Below are 19892 nucleotides of genomic sequence, written 5' to 3' on the forward strand. Positions count from 1 at the left end.
GTTGTAATTTCAAATGCTCACTTAAAAAACTACCTGTATGTGGGTGCCTATTTCATATGATGACTCACAATAAGAGAATGATTTTAATTACAAGCAGTCCTCAACTTACAACAGTTAATTTAGTGACCATTACAGCAGCACTGAAAAAAGTGACATGACTATTTGTCATACTTACAACTGCTGCAGCATCCTAATAGTGACATGATCAAAATTCAGGTGTTTGGCAACTGGTTCGTATTTATGATGGCTATAGTGTCCTAAGGTCATGTGATCAACTTCTGCAACCTTCTGACAAGCAAGGTCAATATGTAAGACAGATTCATTTTATAACCATGTTACTAACTTAACAAATGCAATGATTCACTTAACATCTGTGGCAAGAAAAGATGTAAAATAGGGCAAACTCACTTAACAAATGTTTCAGTTAGCAACATAATGTTGGGCTCAATTGTGCTGGTAACTCAAGGACTATCTGTATATGGCTCATCAAACTAGTGTATTCTAAATGGAAAAGCTTTTTTTAAACTTGAATGTTCAGTTGCAGTGAAGCTTTAAACATTGCTGAGTGGGTGTGCCTCATTATTTGGCTGCCACATTTCACAAGAAGTTCTTTAACAGCTACAGCCAGTGTCAGTGCCGTAAGGCAGCTTAGCAACCATAGCTATCTTTGTTCTCTAATTCTAATCAATAAGGTATACAACAGCAAAATAGTCCCAATGATTATATAAAGTCAGAAATGTTCCCTTATTGGAACACATATAGAAAAGTTTCAAAGAAAGGATCTTGGATGTTGCTGCCCAAGATGATATCACATCTGCCACAAATTAGCCTCCCAGATGGAAAAGTATTTAATAACTATTTAGACCAGCTTTTTACTAGAGCACATTTTAACAAATAGATTCTATGATAAGGTATGGAAGGTTCCATACAGTTCTGTTTAAAGAAAGACTATAAATGGTGCACTAGCTGTTAAGACATACCTTGCTTGAATACAAATAGTATTCACTCAAGAAAACTGAAAATTTCTTGCAGGTAATAAACCTGCGTATCCCTAGCAAGACAGCATTTTTTATATCAGATCATTTTGAAGAGAATAGACCAGTGGTGGCGAACCTTTTGGGGCTTCTATGCCAAAAATTGTGCGCATGCTCGCACTCGCATGCCAGCACCCAGAAGGCAATGCGTGCACCCCCACGCCCTCCTATGCATGCATGCGTAATAACCACCCACCGACCGCTGCTGCCCCCTTACCTGCACTGCGCTTTGCAGCTGATTTTCGGCCAGTTCGAGGCCTTTTTCAGCCTCCCAAAGGCTTGAGGAAGGCTTCTGCAGGCTTTGCAGGCCGAAAACTAGCTCTGTTTCGTCACTTCCGGTATTTTCAGAAAAACAGGAAGTGATGAAACGGGGCTGGTTTTCAGCCTGCAAAGCCTGTAGAAGCCTTCCTCAAGCCTTTGGGAGACCGAAAAAGGCCTCAAACCAGCCGAAAATCAGCTGTGAGGTGTGCACATGCCCAATGAGTAAGTTTGCCTGCAGCTCACGTGCCGGTACAGATGGCTCTGCGTGCCACCTGTGGCACGCATGCCATAGGTTTGCCATCACGGGAATAGACTATTTAGAAGAGATTGGGATTGACTGTAAGGGTGACAGTTTATTATAAATATGCTCTACAATTTTTTTATTGTTTTTATAGTTTTTTTTGTTATGGTCAAATAATTAATCAGTACAAGATATTGTATTATATTGTTTCTGTATCTGTTTTCAATATATCTTAGGATTGTCACTTGGAACAAAAATATTATCTTGTGCAGTCTGACTTCACAGTTCTTATGGGCCTTGTTTTGACAGATTTATAGTTGGCATCAAGCACTACCTTTTCAGTACAGTCCTGAAAAAATTAGGCTAATGACTCTCAGTGAGGAGACTGTGCCTCTGATTAGTATCTTTTGTACATCAGTATTAGATCATGTGATTTTGATTTGTAAATGCTGCAATTTTGCTGATCATTTTTTAAGTAGCTTGTTTATATTGCTTTGTCTTACAGGTATACTAAACTGGGATATGCTGGTAATACAGAGCCACAGTTCATCATTCCTTCATGTAAGTGTTTTGGGTACACTGTTGTGGTTTTAAAGGATGTAACTGCATTATCACTTTATTTTAGCTCACAGTTTCAAGAATAGTCATACTTTTGAAATCCCATTTAAATGAGGTTTTATACTGTATATTATAGATTTCTTTTTGACACCACTTTAAATGTGCTTTCAGATTACTTGATACATTTAGAATTTACATAATGTTTGAATTTATAAGGAGGCAATCATATTTCGCCAATGAACTTTTTGATCATTGTATTATTTGGCTAATGGAAAAACCTGAAAAAAATATGTAACAACATTAGTAATGAGTTTATTTAGGCCCTCTTTTGCTGTTTATCAAACTATGTCTTTTAGTTAAAGCTATTCTGATTAGAAAATAGAACAAAAATTAACTATCTGTTCAAAATTTTTATCCTTTCTGGTAGTTTGGCACTAGTTGAATGATTAGTTGAGTCTTACTGGAGCAGGACAATTCATTTCACTGATTAATAAATAGAAGCAGGTGCTATTAGAACAAAAGATGATTAAATGAGAAAGTTTTATCAATTGTCAGGAGAATTGCAGTCTTGGCTCTTATACTGAACCAGGATTTTATCATTCCCCCTTCCTTTTTTTGGTGCTTGGCTATTCTGGATTAGTAATAGCATTATTCTATGGGGGACCAGCTGGTATGAAATTGCTGGTTTGATTTGGCTTATCTGCATAGCAGTTTATCTTTGGAAGCCTTTCCTGGTTTTTCCTTTCTAAATGCATGTGAAATTTGGATGTATTCTGGAGAGAAGTTTTTCATAACAGTTTAATTTAACTTACGCCTGGTTATTAAGCATGTCAAAATAAATTCCCAAAATACAGTGAAGAACATATGTATGAGAAGCAAGAGAATGGGCTATGTCATGCCATTGTTGAAAGGATAAATAATATTCTCCTTGATGATGAGTTGAAGTAGTTAAATGCTGAAAGAAGTCAGAGTGTGGCCATTGGTGAATAAGAGAGAAGAAACAGTATGTTGAAGTAAAAGATACAGGGATTCAAAAAGTTAAGTTGAACATAGAGCATCCCAAAATAAATCAGAAAACAAAGTAAAAGAAAAACAAAGTGAGAATTGAATGGGATTGGTGCTACCACAAACTGCAAGATGTTTGAAAATGAGAACTAGAGTGATTATGTAATGACTTTTCTTGGTTGAACCCCTTAGCAAGCTCTTATAGTGTCCTAGATTTATTTTATTATTTTATTTTAAACATTTATATAGCCACCCATCTTATATCAAACTGAAATTATGAAAAAGCCTATTTGGCCTAAAAATGTCATTATTGTTATGGGGTAAGGATTTTGTAAATATTTTATGGCAGATCCTATAGTGTCTTGAGAGCCATTTATTGTGATGCTTTAATTTGGATATTTGAAGTGGGCAGAGGGTTTTGTTCCATGGCCCTTCTGTCTCCATGACTCATTGTAACATTTTGCTAACCGTATCATTGGTGTCTTAAATAATGCCTTGCATACATAGCACAGCAAGTGGCAAGCTCAAATCCACTTTAACTCATTTTATTAAATCTAAACATGTTCGAACTAAGTTGATACAGGGCTTCAAGGATCTTTCCCCTTCCAATAACTTGGATGTTGGAAAAAGATACACTGGAAAAAGGCAGTAACAAATCACTTCCATATTGCCTATGAGTTAGTATGACTATCTTTGTGCAATCATTAGGTAAAACTCTATTTGGGATAGATTTTACTTTTTACCTTACAAAAGGATATGTATTTTACTGCAGAAATAACACATTCATTAACAAGAAATTTAAAAGTATCTACAATATTTTTTGAAAAATCTTTTGGCCTGTTTTCTTTGCTATTGTCATATTTTCAATAATTTTTCCTCAGTATATGACATTTCAATGTAAAAATGCTAATTTATTTTTATTCAGCACACTGAGCATTTATAGGTTGTAAAATCATCAACAATATATGTAATTTGTATATTTTACTTATTTTAATAAGCTTCCTTTACATTTTATTAATTATCTTTAAGAGGTTGGAGTAATGACTTAATCATTGAAAGTGCTTAAAATATCACATTTGTTTCAGAGCTTTTTAAAATTCTCATGCAGCATAAATCCAAGGCAGTCATTTTATATTGCAGGAATAAGTCCTGTCTTTAAACACCATGGTAACCTATTTTTTTTAATTATCCAGATATAATTTTTAGTTCACAGTGTCAGGTGCGTTTCTTTTTTCAGATCTATTTTTCTTTTTTAATATCTTAATTAGCCATTGATGTTGCATGATTTACCAGCCAGATTTTATATTTTATATATGATAGCTTGTTATTTCTGTAATCTAGAATCAGACAAATAGATAAGTGTCATTAGTAGTGCACTTGAGAAATAGAATCTGATAATGTATTTCAGCATTGGTTAAGGGCCAGGAAGGGAGGTGGAGGAAGGAACACAGGGTTTATAATCTGTTCAGGCAGTCTGTCCTTCCATTGATTTATCACTTATCAAGTATTGTGATAATTTGATTATTTCTGTTCTTTTATTAGTATTTCTATTATTTCCATTCTATTGTTATTTCTACTCTCTGTCTATTCAGATTTATTTATTATTTACATCTTTTAATGAAGAGTGTTAATGCTCTGTGTTAAAGATAAAAGTTTTGTCTGCTTATAGTGATCAATTGATTATATACTATCAGGTTGTCAATTCTCAGTGATCTCTTTTCTAAAAAATGGCTTCTGTACTATTTAATTTATAATTATGCATTTTTACACATATTTAGAATGTATAGTGAACATTTTGACAAACAGAGCATGGATAATAAATGTTTGCTATACAAAAGAAAGTTAAGAAATAAGAAGAAAGCTCCATGAAACAATATTCCTAGAATTTATTGTTAAATAACTGGTATTATATAAATGTGATTAGGCTGTGTTTCTGGTATAATTGTGCTTGGCATAAAAAATAAGATTCCTACTCCATTTATATATTTGAAGCATACTATATTTAAGCCCTTTTTATTGAATCAAAAATAGTGAAATTACAATTTGAATGTTTAATGTAGAAAACCAGATTTGTACGTTGGCTTTATCCCTTAAAGTCCATAGTTACTGAGGTGTGTCTGTATTGTTGGTTCTAGTACTTCTGTGCAGAATGTTCTTATCTCTCAACTCTGCTTGATTCAGGCAAACATTTAATACTGCCCATATCTATGAGCTTTGCACACTTTTTTTATAGTTAAAAAAGATAACATGTCCCTTGGACATTTGCAATATCAACCCCCACCCCCCATTGTAGTGTTTCTTTAAGTAGAGGGTTGACTTGTATTTGAAATTTATTTTTTCTAGAAAACTGGATAAATATATCAACAATAATATCCTTCAGAGTAACAAATCTTTTTAGAAGAATTAACTTTTTATTAAAAATTAAGGGTATAATTCTATCTAATTTGCCCTTGTTTTCTTATAATAAAGGTATTGCCATTAAAGAATCGGCCAAAGTTGTCGATCAGGCACAAAGAAGGGTTACGAAAGGTGTGGATGACTTAGACTTCTTTATCGGGGATGAAGCAATAGAAAAACCCACATATGCAACAAAGGTATTTAAAATAAAAAGTGGCATTTTAAAATCTTTTTTGAGCAAAGAAAGAAAAATTGTCTAACTTTCAAGGATGAGTAGTAATTTGAACTTAATTTTCCTCATACAAATTAATGTTTTATTTATTGTATAATTTATTATAAACAGCAGTATGTTAATATTTCAGGTTCAGATAAAGTTTTAAGATGCTTATCAGTATATTTTAAAACAAGTTATGATAATTGCTTTAATTTAAAAAGAGCAATATCATGTAAAATATAAACTGTATACTAAGCAGTGTACAAATAAGCTAGAGCTAAGTTGAAGGCTGCCTTCTATATTTATTCATATTTATGTGATTCTACCATAAGTTTAAATTTAGTATTTTATTTAATAATGTGCACATTTTAAACAGTGGCCCATTCGCCATGGCATAGTTGAAGATTGGGACTTGATGGAGAGATTTATGGAACAAATTATCTTTAAATATTTAAGGGCAGAACCTGAAGACCATTATTTTCTTTTGGTGAGTATAAAATGGATTCTTTCCATTTAGGAGGGAGTTGGATTCAGTAGCCCAATTGTTCCCTTCTATATCTATAATTATAGCAATTATTGTGACAATAACAAACTTAAAGTATTCCTCTAAAGTGCTTCTGCATTTTATAGCTTCAACATCTTCAAATAATATTTGTAGTCTCTGAAGCCAGATGAGAGAAGAAAATCATAGCTTACCTATTTAACGGCTGTAAGGCTATTATAATAAAATACATAATTGCAATATATGAAAGAATATGTAAAATTGCTGACCTCATTTAGCTCACTAAAGAATTCTTAAGGAGCAGTCTTGATTTTTAAGACAAAATGTTTATGAAGTTATGTATATTGTCTCGCTATTAAACCTTTTCCTCACTCATTAACATTAACAAGGTTTCCAATTTGTATGTAGAGTTTCTTAACAGAGTTAAGAGAATTAACAGAGTTCCTCTGTTTGAGAAGGTAATGTCTGGAAATAATGGGACAACAATGTTCTGTATTTGCAGGCACTACTTTCTTTTTGTGGGGGAAAAATAAGCATACTTAGGAAGTTAAAAAAAGTCTCAACTCAATTCAAGCACAATATAGCAGAGAGAGAACTTACAGTTCTTTTGGTAAGAAATCTGTTCATCTGTGGTGTTGGATATATTAGATCCTGTAAAGCTATCAAAACAAGTAAAATGAAGTGTAATTTATTACATGGCCTACAAAAAGTAGATTAGATTGAGCTGAATAGTTATTTTTCTTCACAGACTGAACCTCCTCTAAATACTCCAGAAAACAGGGAATATACTGCTGAAATCATGTTTGAATCCTTCAATGTTCCTGGGCTTTACATTGCTGTTCAGGTGAGATGTAGAGTTCTGATTTTATTAAGTAATACTCCTTAAGAAACTATATGTATTTTGTGTCAGTTGCCCTAGAGTTAGCCTGTTCTGCATCAGCTGCACTTAAAGCTTTTCTTCTGGCATCTGACCTAAATGATAATGGTAATTTTATGGGAACTTCTTTCCTGCTATGTCCCAACTGGCCCACTGGGCGGACAATGAGGTCATCCCAGTTTAAGGTAAGAGGCCTTTTGCATGAAACTCAAGCATTTGGAAATGTTCCCAGATATGTTCTGAAGTATAATATAAAGTTTTGTAAAGTCTGTGTTTGAAATGACTAAAATGCACTCCTTTATCAACTTTGTTTTCTTCGGAACTTTAATTTGGGATACATAAATCACTGTTCCTAGTATGAGGCATAAATCACTGTTCCTAGTTGGGGCATTCTTTTTCCTTTCATTGGATGGCATGCTTAAACAGTGAGCACTAGTGATGCTGCTTGGGAGGGGTCGCTCATAGTTTCTGTACAAAACGCACTAACTGCCTCTTATGATTAGGTGTGATGTGGAAATACCACCAATGTGCAAATTACACTAATGTAGAATTTCATAAAGTAATACAAATTAACTTTCTATCAAATCGAGGTAAGAGCAAAATCATCTCATAAAGTATAGTTGACTGTTTTACATGATCTATAATTGTGTGTGAACTCTGCTTCTTGGAGGAAAGAATGATAATTAGCGCAGCAATTGCTATGTAAATTGTCAATCAGAATTTCACTTCTGCCTACTTTAGGATATAGAGCACCTTATAATAAGTGTTTATTGGATAAAAGAGCAGATGGCACCTATAGTTTTATTATTTCTATACTTAACTCTTCTAGAGTATGTCCATGGTTTACTACCACAGTATTACTTGTGATAGAATTTATTTTTTGTTTAACATTTACAAGATATTTGTTATTACTTTGCAGTTGAAGATAATATTTTAAGTCATGATTCTGACATTAACATTTCTTATAAATATTTATTGAATATGTATATTACACTTCTTAACAAAGGAGTGATAATAAACCTAATTGCTATATTGGAAAGATTACATAGTATGAAACCGATTGTAATACAGTGAATAGTACAATAAGAAAGGATATTCTTAACACAATACTATGTTGAGTTCTTCTTATACCTGAACTCATCATATTTGCAATCACTTTATGCCAGAAAGGTAACATGAAAAAGAATATTATATTTTCAGCCAGTTTAAAATTAATGTAGCTTTAGTGAGATAGTGCTGCTTTCCATCAATACTTTGCCTACTGAGATTGTCTCAGTGCTTGAGTGTGAATTTCAGAAGAGTGCTAATTTTCTTTTCTATAGTGCTGCTGCAATTATTTACAATTTAACAAACTGTATCTGTATCTGTTCTTATATGTTCTTCATTTTCTTTTGCACTTTAATCTTGTGTATAATTTTCTTGGGCTACGTAATGCAGTATAAATATATTGTATGATTTTGTCTCATGTAGTATTCATTTTTTGGAGATTATGAAACACTTATGCTCAAACTGCTTCCTTGCTAGGCTGTCCTTGCTTTAGCTGCATCTTGGACATCAAGACAAGTAGGAGAACGGACACTGACTGGAACGGTTATAGATAGCGGGGATGGTGTCACTCATGTCATTCCTGTGGTGAGATATAATTACACAGTTTCATTTATTAAAGTACAGTTCCTAATACTGTAATTATTATTGAAAGCACAATCTTTTCTTTCAGCCTCTTCCTCATGAGTTCAGAGCTATATAACTATCCCCTACAAATTACAAAGTATGCAAAATTTTAACACTTTTATTATTTTTAACTAATGTTAAAATATGTTTTCTTAGTTTAGAAATTATAAGGCACTTAAACTGCCTGTTTATTTTATTTAAAAATAATTTAGTGATAGCTAACCTGGTGTCTTCAAGATGTTTCATTAACAATTTCTAAAATTCCATACTTGTGGTAATTTAAGTCTAGAAATTAAAGAAATTAAGTCTAAAATATCAGCAAGAACACCATTTGATATATCTGCTGAAAAGTTATGCTCTTCAAAGATTTCATGACATAGAGAATTCTAACACTGAAATTGTTTTGGTTCTCTTATTCTTGAGAAAGTGATATTAGATATTATTATTAGATTGGGCTGTAGGCTGCCTTGAAAGTTATATAAATAGAAAGGCAGGATATAAATGCATTATTGAAATGTCCTACAGGTGATATGTAGCCCTGTAGGGAGTGGGAGGAAGGGGGAAGGATTATTAGATTATTATCTTTTCACCTGCTTAATGTGACATCATCAAAATTGCTTCTGATGAGGTAGAGTGGTCAAGTACATTCCTGCCCAGGAGTGCACCAGTGGGAAGCAGAAGATCAAAGATAGTCTTTATGATTATCTACTGAGGACATTTCTTTTATTTCCAGGCTGAAGGTTATGTAATTGGTAGCTGCATCAAACATATTCCAATAGCCGGACGAGATATAACTTACTTTATTCAGCAGCTGCTAAGAGAACGAGAAGTAGGAATCCCTCCAGAGCAATCATTGGAAACTGCTAAAGCAGTCAAGGTAATATATTTGGTTAATTTAAATGGACATATTCATTTACTTTTAATGAATATTTATTTATTAAGACCCAAATGCAAATTGATATATTAAAATGCAATGCCTGACTTTGCATATGTATATTCTGTGCCATCCAGCAGCCTTCATAGCAAACTGGAATGAAGCTCAAAAATGACAACCCACTCTACAATTATGCACTTACATCAAGATTTTGTGATGCACCAGAAATGGCTACTTTCAGTCTGGTGCTCTTTAGATGGCTTTTATTTCTGCTTCCATAATCCAGAGCCTCAAAATGTACATCCAATCTTTTCTATCCAGCTTCTGCTGAAGGTTATCTATTTCTAGTTTGAGCAGAGAGTAATGAAATGGAAGGAAAATGACAGAGATAATCAATAGCTGAAAAGAGTTTCTCCTTCTGCTCCCAATAAAGCCAACGGCAACAGTGAGGAAGATATTAGAAAGGTCAGGAACAATAATCTGGAAACAACTAGTTTTTTTGTCTACTCGGCTCTTTACAGTCCTGTATTATTTATTTGGATTGCTTAATTTTTTCAAGACATTTGCATTCCCTGTAGCAAGATTCCCTTCATGTTTGGGTATACTACAGCTTTCTAACTAGAACCGCCTTTGAAGAGTGGACATTTTAATAGGTTCAGTATCTTCATGCAAAATGATGACTCAATCTTTGTACAATTCTAAATTACAAGAATTTGAGTTTAACCCTTTATTGTAAGTCAATAATTGCTTTACATCACTAAGTTAATTTTATTTACTTGTCAACTCTGATAGATTTTATGCGAATCCATGAATAAATGTAAAATAATTAATATTAGGAACTGAGAAGGTAACTCGCCAGCAACTCCCCCCCCCCCTGTATGTTATAATTCTAAATAGATTTCTGGTTTTACATTGCAAAGACCTATAATTCCTTTTCTGGAAATTCTTTGTCTATATCTTCTCATAAACACATCTTTTATTGATAGGTTTTTGGTTATACGAGAGTGCAGTATGTTACTATAGCAACAATATGTATGATTGCATTTTTCCGTTACTGTCTTGCTGTTGAAAGAATTAAAACTATTCGAACTCTTTGGATTCTATAATTTTTGTTAATGAGGCATGTACCAAGTACTTATTATCTAAACATAGGTAATTAATATTAATTTTTGATATCCTCCCATTATGCCATTTGTAAACTGCCTATAGTCACTTAGATGAGAAATAAATAAATACTAGTCTGTATCTTAGTTTTCAAAGAAACTTTTAGTCCTGTTATATTTAAAAAAAGATCATATTTAAAAAAAGATCATGGATATTTAATCATTTTGATAAATATGTGTACTTGTTTTTCCAGGAACGTTTTAGTTATGTCTGTCCTGACTTAGTAAAAGAATTTAATAAATATGATTTAGATGGTACCAAGTGGATTAAACAATATACTGGAATCAATGCTATCTCAAAGAAAGAATTTACCATTGATGTTGGCTATGAAAGATTCTTAGGGCCAGAAATCTTCTTTCATCCTGAGGTAAATTGAAGCATATTATGTGTATGTGTGATTTCTTCCTAAATAATATTTGAAGTAAAAGAAGGGATGGTTGTTACATTTTAAATCTACACCAATGGTGTATCTCTCTTCCTGCAGTGAATTGGTTTAATTATACCACCAGTGTAGATTTTATGCTGAGTTGTAAGGTTCAGTGTTTCTCCCAGCTGATACCATTTTTTTATATTGAACTGCTTGATTCATTGCTTAGTATTTGAGATGTGTAGGTGGACTCTGAATTGTTCAGCATAAGATAACAGCAGGAAAAATAGAAAGAGGAAAGTGATCAGAGGACACATTCTGGCTTTCAGTGGGCTGAATCTGGCCTTTACAAATGCCCTTTCTCTCAGAACAAATGTTTCTATTCTGTTTTCCCTCTGCAGTTCTGTGTGGCCCTGCGTTCCACATCTGTGTGCATGATTAAGCACATTGCATCCCTTTATCTGTATTATGAAACTGGAATGTTTTGCTTTAAATCATAATGATACTGTTAGTCACTTTTGATGTGGTATGATTGAAGGGCTGAATTGCATCCTCCTAGATCAAAATAAGTTTATCTGAGATGTTAGATATTTGAAAGCAAAACCCTACTTCTACATTTACATATGTCTTAAGATTGGGCAACTGGGTACTTTAGAGCTATATTGACCTAAAATTTCCACAATTGCTGAAAATGGTGGCATGGTTTCCATTATTTAGACGTAAGAAAACAATAAGTCTAGTATAAGTTCTCAAATACCTTAACAGAGCTTTAAAAAAAAAATGAAGGAAATGCTCAAATTTTAGCAATAGCACTTACTTATATACTGCCTCATAGTGCTTTATAGCACTCTGTAAACAGTTTACAGAGTCAATATATTGCCCCAACAATTTGGGTCCTCATTTTATTGATCTCAGAAGGATGAAAGGCTGAGTCAACCTTGAGCCAGTCAGATCAAACTCCAGGCTGTGGGCAGAGTTTGCTGCAATACTGCATTCTAACCACTGCACCACCACAGCTCAGGGTATTTTCCCTTATAACCCAAAGCTATTACTGCAGAAAACATGTTCCTATCTATTTTATATTACTACCTCACCACAATTGTCCTAGATGTCTACAGACATGTTAAATACAATCACAAAAAGCTTATCCAGGCCTATTATAACAGAAAACAAGGCAGAAGTTGTGGATGTTTGTTTTCCTTCACTTTTCTAACTTCACTTTCTTTTTAATTAGAAATAATTCTTCCCTAAATCATGCCATTTTTAATATAAAACTCTAGCCAAATCACAATTTCTTTTCATACATTGATTCCCATTTAATTTCTGGGTTAATTATCTCTAGTTGTTAAATTTATTCCATCTTTCTTCTAGTTTATTTTCTTGAGGATGCTAATCATATCCTTTTTTAAAAAAATGTGGGATAGTGATTAAGGCATCAGGCTAGAAACCAAGAGCCTGGGAGTTCTAGGCTTGCTTTAGTAATAAAAATTGGGTGATTGGGCTAGTCATTTTCTGTCAGACCACCCTCCCAAAGTGGTTGTTGTAGGGAAAACAGAGGCAGGAATATTAGGTATGTTACAAGATAAAATACAACAACAACAACAACAACAACAACAATAATAGTAGGAATACCTACTTTTGTTTTCAGTTTGCTAATCCAGACTTCACACAGCCCATCTCAGAAGTAGTAGATGAAGTTATTCAGAACTGTCCTATTGATGTTAGACGCCCACTGTATAAGGTTAGTGAAATGAGAAGGTAAGAAATTATGGATGTAAAAAGGTGTTGCAAAGCATCTATTTTTTTCTATTTCCTAAGAATTTCCCTCCCTCTCTTTTAGATAAAAGCAGTTTTTAAAAAGTCTTAATATAGATAACTAAAAATATTTGAAAGTATGGGGGCTGTATTTATTATTTGATATAAATGTCAGGATAATAACAATTGAGCATGATATTAGCTGATTCTACTTTTTGCTTTACCTGTGCTGTCTTCCACTATGTCTGATGGGATTTGTACATGAAAAGTACAATTTTTTGATGTGAAGAATTAACATTTTGGTCATAGTCAAACATAGACAAACTTCTGAAATCAGTTGTCATGTGATCAGGGGGCCAGTTTAGTTTGTGAAACTGAAAAAGGGGGTTTTGTGATCTCTGGATTCTGACTCCCCCAGAATTAATGTCTCCTTGGAGACCTTTGCACAGGAATCCCTGGGCCTTGAGGATAACTCTGTTAGCTAGCTTGGAAATGCTTTTTGTCAACAGAAGGTCATTTTATCTCATCTGAATCCTCTCAACTCCTGCCTGACTTTTAAAATTTGCTTTTGTTCTGTAAATTTGTTCGGTTCAAATTTATTAAATTTTGTTGGATTGGTGAAAGCATATTTGAGCAATGCTATTCTCCCTTCTTCAGAGTGCTCAATGTGTTACTTAAAAGATACAACGTTGCCTTCTGTGTAGGAAATAAAGTCTTAGAAGAGGTCACATGTATGGAAATTGCAGCTGTCTTTTATGACTGGTTAGAAATGTCATTATTACCACTATTCCTAATTCCAGAAGTGAATATCTCATTTAACTTTGTTTGTGCAATTTTAATTCAGAATATTGTCCTTTCTGGAGGCTCAACAATGTTCAGGGATTTTGGACGGCGTTTGCAGCGGGACTTGAAGAGGACTGTGGATGCCAGACTGAAACTCAGTGAAGAACTGAGTGGTGGCAGACTGAAGGTTTGTTTCTTAGACAATGGGATGCATTGATGTGGATGGAGTGCCCTCTGGTTTAAATGCTTGTTCGGAATGGAAACTTTTAACAATGTCCTTATAGTACTGAATAGAATAGTATTAATCTGATTTTCCTTGTTATCTTCGTAATTTTTTTATTGCTGTAGAAAGTACTCAAATCTGACTTTTGAAATGAACAGTTATGAAGTGGAAATCTTTACCACCTGATGCAGGCAGCTGAATACTTGGTGTTTCAGAAATTCATAGGCAGTTGATCTTTTGATCGCCTAGTGCTTAGGGTCCTTCATTTTCTCTCTGCACCTCTTCCAGTTGGCTCAGTTTCATTTTACCTCATTATTTGATAGTGTTTACTTGATTTTATTCATTATTATTGTATTTAATTTCTGTATTTTTCATTATCCCTGATGGATGATGTATATCCTAAAACATGAAAAGCAGATACTAAAAGCATATTCCTTTTAGTATTATTCAGCAATTGCAGTTAAATATTGCTTGGGCCTGCAAGTATTAGTGAGCTAATAGTGGCAATAACCAGCTATGGCATTCATCTATCTCAAGGAAAGTTTTCATTCTCTGTTATGAAAGAACTTGCCATAGAAGCTTCAGTACTACCCCCTACAAAGCAAGTATCAGAAATGATTAATAAGATTAATTTGAAGCATCTCAATTTTGCAAATTTGTAGTGGCCTGTTCTATACATTCAGAAAGTGTTTCAAGTTTGAAAAGCAGCGACAAACAATCCCTTACCTGTTCAAAATACCCTTTCAAGATTCACACCTCTAATTTTGAGAATCTTTTTCTTGTTTAAAAATTCATTTTGGTCTTTACTAACATGTACTAAACTAGATGTTATTTTGCTTCAGCTCTGGATGATGCTCTGACTCAAGCAGCATATTAGGAATAACCAGTATTTAATTGAACAGTATTCTCTATATAGTGATTACAATAAAATGTGATGAACTTAAAATAAATTTATTAGAATTTAAGAAATAAATTGCTATTATTATATGTTACTATTATAAATAAATTTAATAAGAGTGGCTTGGTACTTTGTTAAACTTTAACTGCTAAATTATTTTGACTACTTTTACGTGGAAATGCAGTAGAATTCAAACAGATATTCCCAAAGATAGAATACAAGTATTAATACCGTGTTTCTCCAACAATACGGCCTCCACCAATAGGAAGTCCCAGCATGTTTTTGGGGCATAAAATCAAATTAAGCCCCTCCCCCCAAATTTAGGCCTATCTTAAAATATGCAAAATAAGGGGGAAGGGCGGGAGACTTGCCATTAGGAGTGCCCGGCGGGCAGGAATTCCTCGCCACCAGCCGCTCCATGGCAAAGCGCGGGGAGCTCCCTACTCCCACTAAACACCTTTGCTGCAGACACCTTTGGCACCCGCCGCTGTTGCTTTCCCTTCTGCCCATTCCGCCGCCACGTTTGGAGCTGGCGCTTCCGTGTTGGAGTGCCGCCGCCATTTGGAGCTCCAAACGCAGAAGTGGCAGCTCAAACATGACGGCGGGCGATCTTTTTATTTTGGTCGGCGCGAAGTTCAGAGCGAGCAAGAGAGGGAGACTGCGATGCCTCCATCCGAGATGGCAACCTCACTAGTGGATCACAACGTGGCTGGAAGCCCGAATCGGCGGGATACGATGACAATCTTTTGGAGCGAGAGGAAAGGGAGAGAAGAGTTGCGGCGTAATTTGCAGGAGGAAGTGGGTGTGTACCCCACGGCAGGGAGCCCAAGGAAGAAGGGCGGTAGGCAACGGAGAGCGTCCCATAGCTCCGGAAGCAGCCTAGAGACACGCCCGGGAAGAGCGCAGATGCTGCCTTGTAGTCCCCAAACCAACTGCGTGCGCCGCCTTTAGTTATGTGCGCTCCGCTCTCTGGGCATCTCCGTGTGATCGTGACCCTGTCCTTTCCACCTGGTGCCCTTGCTGCTTTCTGGCTCTTTAGCGACCGGCTTCGCGTTTGGAACACGTTCGCGTTTGGAGTTGGTTTGGGGACTACAAGGCAGCATCTGTGCCTCTTCCCGGGCGCGTCTCTAGGCTGCTTCCGGAGCTACGGGACGCTCTCCGTTGCCTACTGGCCCTTCTTCCTTGGGCTCCCTGCCGTGGGGTACACCCACTTCCTCCTGCAAATTACGCCTCGCAACTCTTCTCTCCCTTTCCTCTCGCTCCAAAAAGATTGTCATCGTATCCCACCGATTCGGGCTTCCAGCCACGTTGTGATCCACTAGTGAGGTTGCCATCTCAGATGGAGGCATCGCAGTCTCCCTCTCTTGCTCGCTCTGAACTTCGCACGGACCAAAATAAAAAGATCGCCCGCCGTCATGTTTGGCGCTGCCACTTCCGCATTTGGAGCTCCAAATGGCGGCGGCACTCCAAACATGGAAGCGCCAGCTCCAAACATGGTGGCAGAATGGGCAGAAGGGAAAGGAACAGCGGCGGGTGCCAAAGGTGTCTGCAGCAAAGGTGGGAGTAGGGAGCTCTCTGCGCTTCGCCATGATCACCCGTTAGGAGCGGCTGTTGGCGAGGATGCAAGGGGGGAATTAAGTCACCCCCGAAAAGACGGCCTAGCCGTTTTTCGGGGCTCAAAAAAAAAATAAGGCCCGGCCTTATGTGAGAAACACGGTATTAATTTGAGATAAAATATTGGAACCTTATTTATATTACACTATATAGACTATTTACCAGTAAGGTTTTTGCTAAAAATCTACCCTACTCTTTTTATATGGAAGTGCCAGGAATTAAATATAGAAATTAAGCCTCCAAAGTATACTTTTTCAAATAGGAAATTGATTATTGATCTATAAATTATATTTTTAATGTTATTTCTTGAAGCTGTTCAGCAATGAGACTATATGAGAATTGGGTTACAAATAATCAGAGTCAATCTTCCTCCTCTCTAGGGATATGCAGATCATATTAATCAGTCAAGTGATTCTTGTTAAACTAAACAAAAAAGTTAAATAAAACTGAATAAAAATTGAGTTAAAGTTGTGTAAATCTATTCTCAATAGATTGTAAGTATGGAATAATGTTAAAGAATTCATTTTTATACAAAGTAATATTGCAATATAGTAAATTTTATATGTAGATTTGTACTTTTTGTGGAATTAATCTTATATTGATTTTGTTTTCCACTATAGCCAAAACCTATTGATGTACAAGTTATTACTCATCATATGCAAAGATACGCTGTTTGGTTTGGAGGATCCATGCTGGCTTCCACAGTAAGTTTACAACAATGGAAAAGGAATCTGAAGAATTTACTACAACAGTTATTGTAATATTACAATAGGTAATAGGCATAACAATAAAAGTTGTAAAAATATTCAGAAAGAACTTTAAGATTTCTTTGACAGGAGCTGCCCAGAGTTGGCTGAAAGATGCATGGCTATATCAATGTTTTAAATAAAAAATAAATTTTGGTAAATAGAATAAGATTATCAAAGGCCCAGTCATAACTGCATAAGTGTCTTTTTCTCCTCCTGGTCCAGATGATATTCTGAAGTTTTAGAACAAGCAATAGATAGCACTTTTATCTAGGATAAGCTATAACACTTATGAATTTGTAGAAGCTTAAATTATTTGGCTTTAAGACTTTTCAAATGGGAAAAAACACCAAACTCTTTGAGTAGTTCATGATTTTTAATAGGAGTATGAGTGCCTCAAACCACTTGAGATGGCTTCCTGAGAATAAAAGGAAAGACTTTAAAAGTTCAGGTCCATCTTCTCTGAAATTCCATATACCTAGCCTATGTATATTAAAAATGAAATGTACATTAAAAACTGAAAAAAATATTCAAGAACACCAATTTACCACTTATATCTTCATTTCAAAGATTGCAAACATTTTTATAGGGTAGCTTCATCATTTGCGATGCACATAACACAAGGACAAAAGTCTCATCTTTTTTGTGGATTTTTTTTTGTCCTTTTGCCAAAATGTTTATTTTAATCAATATAAAATTGCAATATGATCCAGTGCATTAATTTAATTTTATCTTATGTCCTTTTTTTCAGCCTGAATTCTACCAAGTATGCCACACCAAAAAAGATTATGAAGAAATTGGTCCTAGCATCTGTCGTCACAACCCAGTTTTTGGAGTTATGTCTTAAATCTGACATTTAATGAATTGAGTTTAGCGAGGCAAGGAAATGGTCTTTCTCAGTGCTTGTTTGTCTGGATGGTCGAAATTAAGATAAGAAACATGACTTGAAAATAAGAAAAAAAAAAAGACCAAACACAATTAAACAGGAATATTTTAATAACTGTCTCAACATGCTGATATAGTGGGAAGCCAAAACAATTCAAAGTGTTTTTTCTTTTCTTTTGACTGAATATTTGAAGCTGTGCATAACAAAACAAAAGAAGTTGGTCTTTGTTCTTTTTGTGCCCTAATATTTTGTATATTAATGGAATATCCAAGATTTGATGGTATGTAGATAGTCAGCTCTATAATTCTTCTATTGTACTCTTAATTGTGTACAATGCAAGAACCTGTTTATATTTCCTACTTTTTTATACATTGAGAAAAAATATCAGTGATTGAAAGTAATGTTAATATTGACAAGAAAAAATACCAGTGACCAATTGGAGGGGAATGTGAAAATTAATAATGCCCACATGGAGTTTCATCATGTAAATCTCTAATAATGTCAAAATATGACCAATCTTCCACTTGCATTCCATACACAATGCAACTTGGCAAATGTTTTTGGACCTGAGGGACTAGAATCTTGGATTAAGTGATGCCTGCTAGTGCTTTCTGATTATTCGGTGCATTTTCATTCTATTTCTTGCTTGGGGAAGGGGCGGGAAAGTAAAGACAAGACTGTTGGACAAGTATTGCAGTTCTGTAGTGTCATTTTTAATTGCAACCAAATATTCCAATTATGAAAATGGGTGTATTCCACCATTCCAATAAAGACACAACATTCTTTTTTAATATTCATGTGAGGCCTTTCAATTTCGTTGTTTAATCATTTGTGAAGGTCCTTCTAATCTGCAATTACAGTTTCTCACTCCCTAATTTGGAAAAGATGAGAGGGGATACATGTATGCAAGTGGTGTGTTATCTATTTAATAGCATAATGCAGTTTTAGAAGCGTAATTCTAATTAAATATATGTTTTTCATGAGATTTTGGTAAATAAAGCTGTTGCATTCCTGGCGTCTAGTGTCACAGATTTGATACTGTAACTCAAGAGAATCAAGTATAAGAACTATATTGATAGTATGTTTAGTCAGAAGCAGACTTGGTGGGGCTGAGTGAGTATCAAGTATGTAGATTATGTAAAAATAGAAATATTGCTGCATTTACCTGAATGTCATGACAAAGCTTTCCTTGACTGGAAGCCTTGAACAGAGAAAATTTCTGATCATTCAGATTTATAATAAATTTCCATCTTAAACATTTAGGTAAGTGTTGGGTGGTCATAACAGAAAACTGGGACTTAAAGTGCATCTTGGCTGTGATTCAACTTTGCAAATGTTGAATGTCTGAACAAAATTATAACCAAGTATGACATCTGAATCTAGAATTATGTTAGATATGCTCACACAATGCAGGATAATAAGCTTGCTAGGGTTTATTAAGGGCTTACAAATCCATCTTAAAATCTATTTTTTTAAAAATAGTTTTTATTGAAGTTTAAAAATGCAGAGAGAAAAAAACTAATGCAAAGTAAGAAAAATACAAAAAAACAAAAAAGTGCAGAGAGAAAAATAGCAGGGGAGAGAAAGAAGAAAAAAAAAACAGTCCAAATTTGGATATACCATGAAACTATCCCCATACTGGTTGGTTTATCTGCTGATGTGAAAAAATGAGTAAAGCAGAAATTGGAACCTGCATGTAAATGACTTCATTCACAAGTCAGGATTCCTTATGTCTTAGTGTAGCTCTAACACTTGTCTCCTAAAGTATAGGGGTTTCTTCACCGTAACACAGACTGAACTATATGAAGCCTGAAGTGAAGTA

General features: G+C 34.8%; 1 protein-coding gene across 1 annotated transcript in view; it reads left to right on the forward strand.

The window, feature by feature from the left end:
- The window catches only part of ACTR3 (actin related protein 3), a 42094-nt gene extending 23009 nt beyond the window's left edge, over positions 1-19085 (forward strand). Inside the window, exons 2-12 of the mRNA XM_026665402.2 lie at positions 2042-2097; positions 5569-5693; positions 6087-6197; positions 6961-7056; positions 8614-8721; positions 9494-9637; positions 10992-11165; positions 12814-12906; positions 13765-13890; positions 17059-17142; positions 17936-19085. Coding sequence (XP_026521187.1) covers positions 2042-2097; positions 5569-5693; positions 6087-6197; positions 6961-7056; positions 8614-8721; positions 9494-9637; positions 10992-11165; positions 12814-12906; positions 13765-13890; positions 17059-17142; positions 17936-18031 — 1213 coding nt within the window. The 3' untranslated portion in view covers positions 18032-19085. The remainder of the gene's footprint in view (positions 1-2041; positions 2098-5568; positions 5694-6086; positions 6198-6960; positions 7057-8613; positions 8722-9493; positions 9638-10991; positions 11166-12813; positions 12907-13764; positions 13891-17058; positions 17143-17935) is intronic.
- The last annotated feature ends 807 nt before the right edge of the window (positions 19086-19892 follow it).

Source organism: Notechis scutatus, chromosome 1 (genome assembly GCF_049901735.1).
Source record: "Notechis scutatus isolate UNSWTSFEM ecotype Mainland chromosome 1, rNotScu1.2, whole genome shotgun sequence".
NCBI classification, from domain to species: domain Eukaryota; kingdom Metazoa; phylum Chordata; class Lepidosauria; order Squamata; family Elapidae; genus Notechis; species Notechis scutatus.